Below are 12320 nucleotides of genomic sequence, written 5' to 3'. Positions count from 1 at the left end.
ACGTTGGATTCTATTTGCCACCTATGAGTATTTTTTCCTTTTAGACCAGAAAAATATTACTAGAATTTTTCTAGTATTGAAATTATAGCTAATTACAGAGAAAAATACCTTCTAAAATGGAGGGAGCTTCAACATATAACAGAGCTTTACAACTGAAACTCTCGTCGACCATGAGGCAAAGAAGAAGTGGTTATGAGCCATCAGATACGGAGACAGACTGGACATTGGAGAAGAGTCCACACAGGGAAGCAAACGGAAAGAATGAAAAAGAAATAGATCTTGAAGAACATGAACCGGAAGAGCCCAACGTAGCATTTGAGAGAGCAAAGGACAATAGTTCTTTTAATTTAAGCTGGAGGACTAATGTTCCAAGTTCTGCTCGATGGAGAAGTACTAAGTCTCCTTATAAGCTTCGCAGAGACATCGAAGATGGTGAATCTCCTTCTTCTCCAAAGGCTTTACCAAGAAGTGTTAGCACATTTTCACGCAGGCCTGATCATTCTCATAGAAATGTTAGTCCTTTTCAAAAATCTGAGAACCGTAGACACATATCTCCATATAAATATGCTGGTGATGATCATGACAGGCTTTTTGCTGATTCAAATAGGAAGCAAAATCAATCACAAGGTAATAATAATGTTCATAGTAGACTAGGGGAGAAGTCAAATTTTAATCGCAGGTACGCTTCTGCTCCTAGACCTGACAGACAATACAAGTTTGATGCTTCCAAGGAGAGAAGGAAAGCAAATAATAAGACGCAGACGCAGTTGCCAGTTAGAAGATTGTCGCGGAAAGAAAGGGAAACTCCGAATAAGCATGGACCCATGGGAGGTGAACTTAATGAAATGATTGCCGAAGCAAAGATATCTGGAAGCGCTACTGGTGCTAATCATATGTTTGAAAGCACAGAAACTGTTTCACCTGGTGATATTTTCTTTTCTCGGGACTATGAAGCTTTGAACATGCAGAAGATTACTGAAAGGAAATTCGATAAAAAGCCTCAGGTACTGACTGATAGAAATGTTGAATCAGTGAAAACGCCTGGTAATTTCAATCAGAGTGGAAGAGGAAATTTATCCAGTAATACTCAAAGAACTATAAGCACAAACACTTTTGTAAGTAGACAGAGCAGTAATTTGAGTGATACTAGTGGAAGGACGACCAAAAGTATGAAAAAGTTCACCGCGAACAGGCAAAAGAGTCAATCAGAACCATGGTTTTCTTGTCTCAAGAAAGGAACATGCAGAACCTCAAGAAGAGAATCTCCAGAAAAAGGGCGTCCGATTGATGAAGATTTAGTAATTGCTAAGGCATCTGTAGTTCAAAGCTTGAGACCCTTCTGGGCTGATAAGCATCAACCTGATTCACTAGAGGGATTTACTTGCCACAAGCAAGAAGCTTTACTACTTAAAGACCTGGTAAACATGATCTAAACTCCCTTTTTCTGATGAATCAAGTGGTGATGCACACAAAGATACACTCACTAGGACATTTTGTTTTAACATTTTTCTGCTTAGATCACAAGTTCCTTTGGTTTTCTTATGCCTTTTCTTTTAGGTTTCTTCAAGTGAAATCCTTCCACAGATCATATTCAAGGGTCCTCCTGGTTCTGGAAGGAGAACACTCACGATGGCTTTTTTGCGTGAAATCTATGGAGATGCAATCTGCAATGTAAGTAAAGCCAGACTTAGAAGAGGCAGAACTATGCTACATTTTTTATTGTTCATCTGTACAAGTATTCCAGCTTATTTATTTTCTTGTTTCACAGATAGCCCATGATTTGAGATACTTCCAAATTAAGGTACCTCAGGCTTGATCATTTTCTGCTATTTATTCATTTATACAAGTCTCTCTAGATCATGGAAGTTAGGATTCTAAGTCTGCTAAAAATCTTTCACCTTCCATTTTCCGATCAAACAACAATACCTTTTGGTGTGCTTTGAAAGAAGCACCATTCCTCGATCAAACTGTAAGCTATTTGGCACAATTTTTGATACATTTACATGAAAAATACTATAAAGGATAAAATGTGGCTAAAAGCTTGTGATTTTCAATTGAATTTAGATTGTTCTGTTTAGTGGTTGATGTTTGTAGACAATAACTATTAATTATCACACATTATTTGGTGAATTGGCAGTGTTAAATGCAGTTTAATTTGATTCCATGCTGTGGAATGTCATTATATTTGCATAACTAGCTCCAAATATCACTGTTATATATCTCTTCTATTCCCCTATCTGCTAATAGGAAACAAGGCCAGTGCAAGTTGTTGTACCAGTAAGCTCAAGTCCTCACCATATCGAGATCAACGTTCAGTTGGAGCCTAATGCTAGATATGTGATAATGGCTTTAGTTAAGCAAATAACTTCAGAGTATGCACTGACCCCTGAGATCAGCAGAGTAAATAAGAAGGCTGATTACAAAGGTGATCATATCTATCAAAGCAAAGACTATTTTAACTATCAATCACTTCAGTCTTGACCTAATTAAGAATTACTTTGCTTCTGACAGTAATAGTTCTTTATGATGTGGACAAAGCCACGGAGAACATACAGCACCTAGTTAAATGGATAATGGACTGCTATTCAGATGCTTGCAAACTCATTCTCTGCTGTGAAGATGATGTAGCCATACTTGACTCAGTGAAAAGCCGCAGCAAAGTTTTTGAAGTTGCAGCTCCTGTAACTCATGAAGTAAGTGTAAAAATAGGAAGTACATTCTAATATAATTAACATTGTCTATAAATGCAACATGTCATTTTGGCCATTATATCTTCAACTGGACACAAGAATTTCCTTCTAACTTCATATTTTGCATTGCTCAGATCATGGAAGTTCTTATTCAGATAGCAAGAAAGGAAGATTTTGAACTACCAATGGGGTTTGCTGCTAAGATAGCCGCCAAGTCAAAGCAAAACCTGCGAAGAGCAATTATGGCTCTTGAAGCCTGCAAAGCACACAAGTAATACTACTGTACTTTCAGATTGTGCCTTTGCTAGTTTATGGATTACTGATCCACACACTTTATACAGCTATCCTTTTGCTGAAGACCAACCAATTTCAATAGGATGGGAAGAAGTAGTAACAGAAGTTGCAGCAGAAATTCTCGCTGATCCCAACCAAACAAGGTATTGGAATTCTAAATAGCAAATTTATTCTTCTAACTAAAGAAATATCAAAGTTGACAGTATAGGTGTATGATTTAATCAGGTTATTTTCTGTTCGAAGGAAGTTCCAAAAACTTTTGGTGGAGTTTGTTCATCCAAAACTTATTCTCCTGGTAAAGTATATGAACTTCAATGAGAATTTTTAAAGAGGTACTAATATCTAAGGAAGATCATGTCATGTTTATGTTCAATGCAATGCAGAAACTAGTTGAAGAATTCATTAAGAGAGTTGATGCTGGTATAAGAAGGGAAATTCATTACTGGCATGCTTATTATGTAAGTTCTATCCTTCTGTATTAAAATACATATTCGAGAAATTAAAAGTCCATCGAGTAACAACAAGGCGATCTGCAGGAGAAAAGGCTCCCTCTTGGAACGACTGCTTTGTTAAAATTAGAAGGTAACTTGTTAAACTGCAGTATTGAACTATGTTTATAATGACTTTTAAGTGACATCAGTTCTCCTAACCAGGGATTTTATTGACTCATATGTATGGTTGCAGAATTTGTGGCCAAATTTATGAGCATATACAGGAAAAACTTAAGCACCCGTCAGCAGTTTTTATAATTCATGACTACACATGGAAGCGCACTAGTCTGATTGAGAGAAGGCTCAAATTTTGGTCCCACAAATCTTCCAAACACTCTGCCTTTCATAACAGGGATTACACAGCCATTCTTAGCAGATTGTAAAGATAAATCTTGTGTTTATATGTTGATGCAAGAGTCAAGACTTGTATGCTTCTGGTCCTTTATGTGATATAACCACGAGGACATCTGTTTCTATGAAAATAAAATTATGTTGTCATTTTCATTTCTAGTTAAGTATATTTGTAATTTAAATACCTCTCTCTATTTGTAATTTAAATGAAGAATAAGAAAAATTATTATCTGGATACAAAACTTGAATAATAGACCTAATAATTTTGTTAGGACATACCAAAAAAAAAAATGTAACCTACAAATTTTATTAGTCAAGACGAACCCTTCTTCAAGATCGCTCTAATTGAAATTATAGATTTCAGAAGAACTACATAGTTAAAATGTATTGAGACTCAGGCTTTTCAGTTTGATTGGATTATTTATCTTAGGAATAAACAAATTACTATAAAAATTCTTCCATACCGATTTGATTAGGCTTTTCGGTTGGTTTTTTTTTTTTTTTTTTGGAACACCCTCTACACCAAATATAGGGCATGTAAAGAAACAGAGAATTGCACTATATCATTCCTTATTTAAAGTAAGTATCTATGTTGATGAGGAGATTTTGTTTGATTCCATTTGATGGTTCACAAAAAGGGAAGGCTTTAATTAATGACCATATTTATTTAAGTTGATAATAAGATTCAGATTGAGTTAGATTATACTGGATCTTCCAAATCTGAATAAAGTAAAATAAGGAAAGTGTACGATGGAAAAGATGATGCATCTATGTTATTTCCTTCCAAAACTGAAATGTAGAAATTTGCCTTACTTCACTTTTCCATTTCTCCGGAGTTAAAACTTCCAAAAATTCGTTTGGTCATAATTCAATTTTCAAAAAATTAAAAAATATATTTATTTTTTTCACTTCAAATTATTTATAAAAAGTAAAAAAAAAATACAAATTTAATTTATATTCATGATCAAACATAATTTTAATTTTGAAAATATCATTTTCTACTTTAAAAATAAATATTTTTGTTCACATTTTACAATGAAACACAATTAAAACAATTATTAAGAAAATTTTGAAAGATTCTTTTTAGTGGTCATTTGGTAGGAAATATTAGGAGAAATAGTTTATATATTATGTATAATATTATTTAGTACTATGTCTGGTAGAAATTTTGGATATATGTATAACTAATCCTAACTAATCCATGGATTAGTTATATACCTACATGATATTATATGATGTATAAGTAAAACCTCTCATGTGGTGGTATTACTAATACACAGGATTTAATACAATGAAATTATCTATGTAAAGACAAAAATATCCCTCAAATCTTTTTAATCATTTTATTTATTTTCTTATGTTTCATATTTTTACCAGGAAATTTATTTAAATAAATTATCTTACAAATTTTACTATTTAGAGAGAGTTGTTTGTTGCTAAATAAATTCAATACAAATCAATACAATATTTGAAATGTGAGTTATTTTAACATTTACTAATTGAAGACAAACATATAACCACAGTCCACGTGATGCTTCTGATCTTAATTAAATGTATTTTTTGTTGATATATATATGTGGTTTTCTAATTATTCGTATTTTGAACAATTTATAAAATTGCGTACATATTAAAACTACAATTTGTAATTTTATGTGTAAATATAGATGATTTATTCGATTTTACTATTGTGTACTGTCTTTTTGGTTCTAAATGTTGATGGTCTATCCCTTTTAAATTGAAAATTGACGTTTTGTGAGTAATTAATTTATTAAGATGAAAATTATTTAGCCTTAATGAATTTAAGTGAAAAATTAGCAAACATGACAATAAAATTGTTCTTCTCCTAGCTCGTAGGAATACTATAAAAAATAATATTGTCCGACAATTATCTATTTTGACCCAATTAAAAATAGAAAATCTCATTATAATTCAAGGGTATAATTGAAAAGAAATTTTTTATAGAGTTTCAATCCAAGCACAAGATAAAGTGATAAACAATGAATCAAACACTTTGATAAAAAATAGTGTCAATGATGCGATTTCATCAATATAGAAATTGCGTGGCGTTCACTTATTGGTCCTCTGGTTTCCCATTTCCTATAACACTGTTCCTTTGCTTTTACTACTACTAGAAAAATTCATTTCCCAAGAAAGGCAAAAGTATAATATTTTATTATATACAATAAATAAATGAAACCATATTAACCGTTGGATGTAGCAATTTGACGATCCGACGACGCAACTTGACTCTAAGACTGACTAGTGGAAACTTTTGGTAGAAAGTGAATATATGAGGCGCACACACCGCAAAAGTTGTATATATTGCCCCTCACACACCAGAAAATAGTGAGCAACTGAGCAGAGTGTCCTTCTCCTTCACCCATTCTCTCTCTGTAAGTCATTGAAGATTTCTTTTTCTGCGTCGACTTGCAGATAGATTTTTTATTTCTGTTCATTTGATTGCTATAAATGTATCTAACTTTTTAGTTTTTATATGTCGCTTTTAGGGTGCTTTTTGGATGGGTTCTTTGCAAGATTATTTCTGGTTGACGATTAGATTGTAGTAATAGTTTTTTTATGTGAGATTTTTCTTTCTGGGTTGATTTTGCGAGTGGGTTTTACTTCGGCTTGTTGTTTGTGCCTAGGATTGGTTTTCACTCGAACCGTACCATCTTTTCTAATTTTCAGCTCTTCTTTAAGGGTTTTACAAGTAATCTTGTTTTCTTGATTCCTTTTGTTTTACGTATGGTTGAGCTTACGCCTTTTTGAATCCACATTCCATCTATCAATTGCTTCTTCTTCTTCTTCTTCTTTTCTTATTACCTTTTTGGGGTTCTAAAGTGGCTTCCAATACACTTAGTAATTCCATAAATTCAAGTTAAGAGTAATCTGACAGGGGAAAAGAACACGCTTCTCTGCTTGTGAAAATTTAATTTGTTTATGTCAATTGTATTGCTAGCAACCTGGGCTGGATATCATGTCCTGATAGTCTGATCATAATTGTTACTATTACATTGAATTATGATCGACTAGATATATGCTAATTGTTGGCTTTCCTTTTTGTTATTAAGTTAAATATGGCTGAAAATAGTGGAAAAGGGATCGGAAGAAACTCAGGAACCTCTCGTGTTGCGCTTAATGAAAGAATTCTCTCCTCAATGTCACGAAGATCTATTGCTGCTCATCCGTGGCATGACCTAGAGATTGGTAACAATAGCTATTTAATTTAACAAGAAAAACGAAAGAAAAGAAGTAGACAATCTATTTAGTGAATTTCCTTTTAATCAGCATTAGTATAATACGATTATCCATTTCAGTGTCTGGGTGTTATTTCATAGTCTTGTTATACATTGCACTGTATGGGGCTTTGTGTCTTTTTGTACTTATGCTTGATGTTCTGCTCGTGCAGGGCCAGGTGCACCTTCAATTTTCAACTGTGTAAGTGTTTTAGTGCCAGTAATTCTTTTCTGAAATTATTTGATAAGGTACTTAAGTTACTCCAACAACCATAACCTTATCTGGCTGTACTTGTCCACTTTTTTTGTTAGTAGTGATTTTCATTCTTTTCAGAAGATCATTTATTAAGTGCTAAGCAAGGTGTTTCAATATATGTATACTGGCTTACTCTTTTTGTTTATCTAGTCAATAGTGATCTTTGAATAATCTACAGTTCTCAACTGGAAAATTATAACAATGATTGGCAGTTTCACATACAGGAAAAGAATTCAAATGATATCATCCTACCTGCTATCTCACACGGGCTTGCACACCCATTATTATCTCTGTAATAGTTGTTATTATCTGTCAGGGGAGATAGTCCCAACTCCCAAGTACTACACAGATGGCATTAAGTTTCACGCAAACTTAAATCTTAAGACTTATTTGGCAGGTGGTTGAAATAGGCAAAGGCAGCAAAGTCAAGTATGAGCTTGACAAAGCAAGTGGCCTTATAAAGGTGCTATTTTAACCCAATGACCTTTATTTCTTTCCGGCCTTTTGGAATTCATTTAAGAGTTTTCATGGTTATGATAATCATTTGACTGAATTGCTGAACTTGTGTCTAAAAGGTTGACCGAATACTGTACTCATCAGTTGTTTATCCACATAACTATGGTTTCATCCCAAGAACCCTTTGTGAAGACAGTGATCCAATGGACGTCTTGGTACTGATGCAGGTATGCCTCCGTTTAGACACATACATACACACATCTTCCTTAGGCCCAATCTTGCATTACTTGCCTCAGTGTAAGCTTACTCCTGGGTACTCTTACATCCATCCTATATGTTGTATAGGAACCTGTGTTACCAAGTACCTTTCTCCGTGCTCGTGCAATTGGATTGATGCCTATGATTGATCAGGTAAGGTTTTTCGATAGAGTAAACTTTCTACCACATTTACTTTAGGACATTGAAAATTGCTGAACAAAAAACCATTTTCTTATAAAAAATCTAATAGTTTAGTTTTGATTTCCTTAAAGGTTTATTGTGTACCTATTTTTAACCTTGAGAGCTCAATAACACTTGATAACTTCTCCTTTTGTCAATTTTGATGAAGGGTGATAACTTCTCATCGTTGCAGTTGATAGAAAATCTACGAGAGAGAATATTAAAACCAGAGTTAAAATATTAATAGACACAAACAAAATAACTTTGTTGTGTGTGACATTGTGACACCACAGTTATATTTCCCTTTTGTGTGAGTGCATTACAACATCTGTAGTGTAATGCGAGTCCTTTAGCAAAATATGTAATAACTGATAGATGCTAATACTCTGTTACAGGGTGAGAAAGATGACAAGATAATAGCAGTGTGTGCAGATGATCCTGAGTTTCGCCACTACACAGACATCAAGGAGCTCCCTCCTCATCGACTTGCTGAAATCCGGCGCTTTTTTGAAGACTGTATCCTCTGATATGGCATTTCATCATGTTTTAATTAAAGAAGGAAATACTCCATATTCATCCTGATAGGTCTCTGAGGCTGCTGGATGTGTATGGAGGATTCTGGCTTCATATGTTTCCCCAATGAGTGTCCATTTCCATTTGTTATAAATGTCAAGAATATATTTGAGTAAGATTATGTTTGCATATTGTAAGGCTTTTGACAACCTTTACTAGGTTCTGTATCTACTGTTTCTCCTACACATCCTTGACTCTCTATCAACAGATAAAAAGAATGAGAACAAGTCAGTTGCAGTTGAGGACTTTCTGCCTGCTGAAGCAGCTGTAGATGCCATCAAGTATTCCATGTCAGTGCTTTTGAGTTCTCTCATGTTATAAGAATGTTTATTCTTTGTGTTATCAATGATCCTAACCAAAAGATATTCATCTCCATGGTTGTGATCACAGGGACCTGTATGCTTCATACATTGTGGAAAGTTTGAGGAAGTGACCTTGTTGAGGACATGTTGTTGTCATGACTGAAAAGCTAAGTAGAGAAGCCGGTTGACTTGTTGAAGATGGCTCCCTGAATTTCATATGCATACTTTAGTTTAATGTGGTATTATCAAATACTATTTGAAATGCATGTAGAACTTTCAATTTTCATGTATTCAGAAAAGATGTGGAACAGAAGCATCAAGAAAACCACTGGTAATGTGCAGTGGTGGTGCTGTAGAAAAAATGCTTGCTCAACATCTAAAAAAGCTTACAATATATTGAACTTGCTAGCTATCTTGTTTTGATTGGCTTTTGTTTCTCTTCTTCTCTATCTTAATATCCACCCCAAAAACCTTATAGCTGTGCGTGAGTTGCTCATGATATTACAAACTTCATGGAGTACCTTACACAACAATTTAAGAGAAAATTGTCCTTCATGAGATATATTTTCACATGAAAATTTGCTAAACTGATGATCTAAATAACAAAAAAGTTATGCTGCGAGACTTCAAAACAGAATGACAGTCATTTGAGGGTGGTGGGTTCTCGATCTTATTTCTAATTTGGGACAATAGAGAGGCTATTTTTGATAGGCCTTCAGCTCAATAGTAAAAATAAAATAGAAGAATAAGGTTGTTAGTAGGAGAGTACTAGTATTTTAATAAAAGGTGAAATAGTCTGATGAACCCTTGTACTTGTATGTATTTGTATTCTGGACCTTTCTACTTAATTATTTGTCAATTGAACCCTTAAATTTAATGTAACTTAGCATTTTAAACCTCCTTGGCTCTGCGTGTACTTCAAACTCTCAACAAAAATAACATATCATCATCCGAGTCAGATTTAAAATTACACATCATTTATTATTTATTTATTTTTTAAAAAAATCAATTGTGTTTTATTTAATAAAAAGTAAAATAATAAAATTTAAATTTATTCCTTAAGCTAAAAAAGAAACCCAACATATTTCCAAAATAGATTAGGCAATAAGCTCTTCAACTTCTTCTGAACTTAGACAATGGTGGTGCTTCTATGGAGGAGATCAAGCTGCTGGTGCATTTCTTCCTCGGAGGGTGAGTCCCCATTCCCATCTTAAAACATACAAAATCTACTATTTTCCTTTCCTACTCCTTCAACCATCACATAACTACTAACCTAAATCGCCGCCGCCGCGGATCTAGTCGAAAATCTCTTCGTTGTCGTAACTAAATCCTCCAACCCTCACCCACCTCATTCTCCACTGACTAGCATCATCTCTCTCACTCTACTGCGAACTAGTTTTCTCCGACGAGCACCACCAACATCGACCTCTCCCACTAGCGGTGATTCAATGGACTCAAGGAGGTTTCAATGCCAAGATCTTTTAAAGATGATGATAATAGTATGAAAAGAAAAGAAAAGAAAAAAGAGTCGAGGCATGTAGATGACTGCAAATGAAGGTGGAGTGTGGTGAAGAAGATGGAGACTTTTTAATTATTTTTTTAATTTTTGTATTATTTTATTAATATTTTTAAAACTAAAATATAGTACTCACTCGCCTTAAGGAGCGTGAAGTCACATACTTTCGCCAACTCAGCCATCTTAAAGACACGTAAGCATGGTCAATGGTCAGAAGGGTTCGATAAATTGTGTTTTATTGAGTTTAAGGATCCAGATGACAAATGGATAAGTAAAAGGGTTCAGAATACAAACTGATACAAGTACAAGGGTCTACTAGACCATTTCGCCTTAATAAAATAGAAGAATAAGGTTGTTCAACTACCTACTATCCTTCTATTGTAATCCTCAATTTTCATATCCTTTAATTCAGGATCATGTCCTCGGTAAGCTATATATGTGTCATGTTTGTTAAGTGACCTCATATAGTTCTTATGTCTTACCTCTCATCCCTCCTCACAAAACCATTTGCGCATCTCTTTTTCATATGTCCAAATCATTTCAGTCTCGCCTTCCTTGTCTTGTGAGATCACTCCCACCTTATTTCAGATATCTTCGTTCTTAATCCGACCTCTTTTAATATACTTATACATCCATCTCAATATCCTCATTTCTGCGAGTCCGGAACCTAAATAAGCCATAAAAAGATAAAAGTGATCAAAATAAGCCATTATTCTAGTAAATAACTAAAATAGGCTTAGTGGAAGAAAAAATTCCGTTTTATGCAATATTCCAAACGTTTTCCGTTAATCTCATAACGTGTATATTTTAATATATAACGAAACTATTTTTTACACCTTGCAAAATGGAACTATTTCTTACACTTTGTAAAGTGAAAGTTTTTCTTACACTTTATAAAGTGGAAAAAAAATTGTTTTACAAAGAGGAGTATTTTTCACGTTTTGCATTAAATTGTATTTCTTTATGAAGCTTTTGCAGCGTTTGTCATACAATTATATTGATTTGACATATCATAAAAACGGAAAAAATTATTACATTATGCATTTTTATTTTTTTTATTCTGAAAACTCCTTCAATCTCTATTTAAGGACGTTCAAACATAGCACCTTCAACATCTTTAGTCTTCTATTTTTCTTCATTTCAATCACAAAAAAAAATGTCTTCTAAACCAAAAGTTAGAGTTTCGATTTATTGGAATGGCGAAATTATACATAACAGAAATACCGTTTATTATAATTGTCCTCCCAAACACAATGCTATATATTCAATTAATGTCTGATATCATAAATTTCTTTCATCAATTTATAAAAGAATGGGTATAAATAGTACTGATTATAATTTGATTATAGTCGGAAAATACCCTACTTCATTTTTATCACAAGGACAAGTAAATTTTGGAGAATGAATTATCTATAATGACGAATCGTTGACCGACTTTTTGAGGGTTCCAAATGACTACATAGATCAAATCAAGTTAACAATACTTGAAATTTATGTTAGAAAGGAGCCTAAGACTGGTCAACAACGTTCTCCTTTATCAGTCAATGTCCATCCCCGATTAGAAATCGTAATAACGTTGATGGAGTTTTGATTACTCAATCTACTGATTTTCCTAACATGACTCATTATCAAAACATTATGACATATCATAAATTGTATCTCTTGGAGAAGTTTTGTGAATAAAAAAATAAAAATACATAATGTAATATTTTTTTCC

At 33.6% G+C, this 12320-nt stretch overlaps 2 protein-coding genes across 2 annotated transcripts; both read left to right on the top strand.

Moving 5' to 3' along the window:
* The first annotated feature begins 116 nt into the window (after window positions 1-116).
* LOC125847444 (uncharacterized) lies at window positions 117-3733 on the top strand. The gene is made up of 10 exons (XM_049527061.1): window positions 117-1418; window positions 1558-1671; window positions 2248-2425; window positions 2512-2693; window positions 2825-2961; window positions 3032-3127; window positions 3210-3279; window positions 3368-3442; window positions 3521-3566; window positions 3669-3733. The coding sequence occupies exons 1-10, from the start codon at window positions 117-119 to the stop codon at window positions 3731-3733; spliced, it is 2265 nt and encodes a 754-aa protein (XP_049383018.1).
* A 2387-nt stretch (window positions 3734-6120) lies between these two features.
* LOC125848971 (soluble inorganic pyrophosphatase 4-like) lies at window positions 6121-9457 on the top strand. The gene is made up of 9 exons (XM_049528939.1): window positions 6121-6219; window positions 6898-7033; window positions 7236-7264; window positions 7716-7781; window positions 7894-8001; window positions 8120-8185; window positions 8608-8728; window positions 8994-9075; window positions 9176-9457. Exons 2-9 carry the CDS (start codon window positions 6904-6906, stop codon window positions 9216-9218), a joined length of 645 nt encoding a protein of 214 aa, XP_049384896.1. The 5' UTR covers window positions 6121-6219; window positions 6898-6903; the 3' UTR covers window positions 9219-9457.
* The last annotated feature ends 2863 nt before the right edge of the window (window positions 9458-12320 follow it).

Source organism: Solanum stenotomum, chromosome 12, assembly GCF_019186545.1.
Source record: "Solanum stenotomum isolate F172 chromosome 12, ASM1918654v1, whole genome shotgun sequence".
In the NCBI taxonomy this organism is placed as follows: Eukaryota; Viridiplantae; Streptophyta; class Magnoliopsida; order Solanales; family Solanaceae; genus Solanum; species Solanum stenotomum.
The sequence above is the reverse complement of the archived record's forward strand: the minus strand, read 5'-3'. Positions and strand labels throughout refer to the sequence as shown.

What these genes read in the sequence shown, in the direction of transcription:
- LOC125847444 (XM_049527061.1), top strand. Translation starts at nt 117, where the DNA reads ATGGAGGGAGCTTCAACATATAACAGAGCTTTACAACTGAAACTCTCG. An exon ending in ATCCAAAACTTATTCTCCTG is followed by an intron (nt 3,280 to 3,367) that starts GTAAAGTATATG and finishes AATGCAATGCAG; the next exon opens with AAACTAGTTGAAGAATTCAT. An exon ending in TGCTTTGTTAAAATTAGAAG is followed by an intron (nt 3,567 to 3,668) that starts GTAACTTGTTAA and finishes GTATGGTTGCAG; the next exon opens with AATTTGTGGCCAAATTTATG.
- LOC125848971 (XM_049528939.1), top strand. Translation starts at nt 6,904, where the DNA reads ATGGCTGAAAATAGTGGAAAAGGGATCGGAAGAAACTCAGGAACCTCT. An exon ending in AAGCAAGTGGCCTTATAAAG is followed by an intron (nt 7,782 to 7,893) that starts GTGCTATTTTAA and finishes TGTGTCTAAAAG; the next exon opens with GTTGACCGAATACTGTACTC. An exon ending in TGATGCCTATGATTGATCAG is followed by an intron (nt 8,186 to 8,607) that starts GTAAGGTTTTTC and finishes ACTCTGTTACAG; the next exon opens with GGTGAGAAAGATGACAAGAT.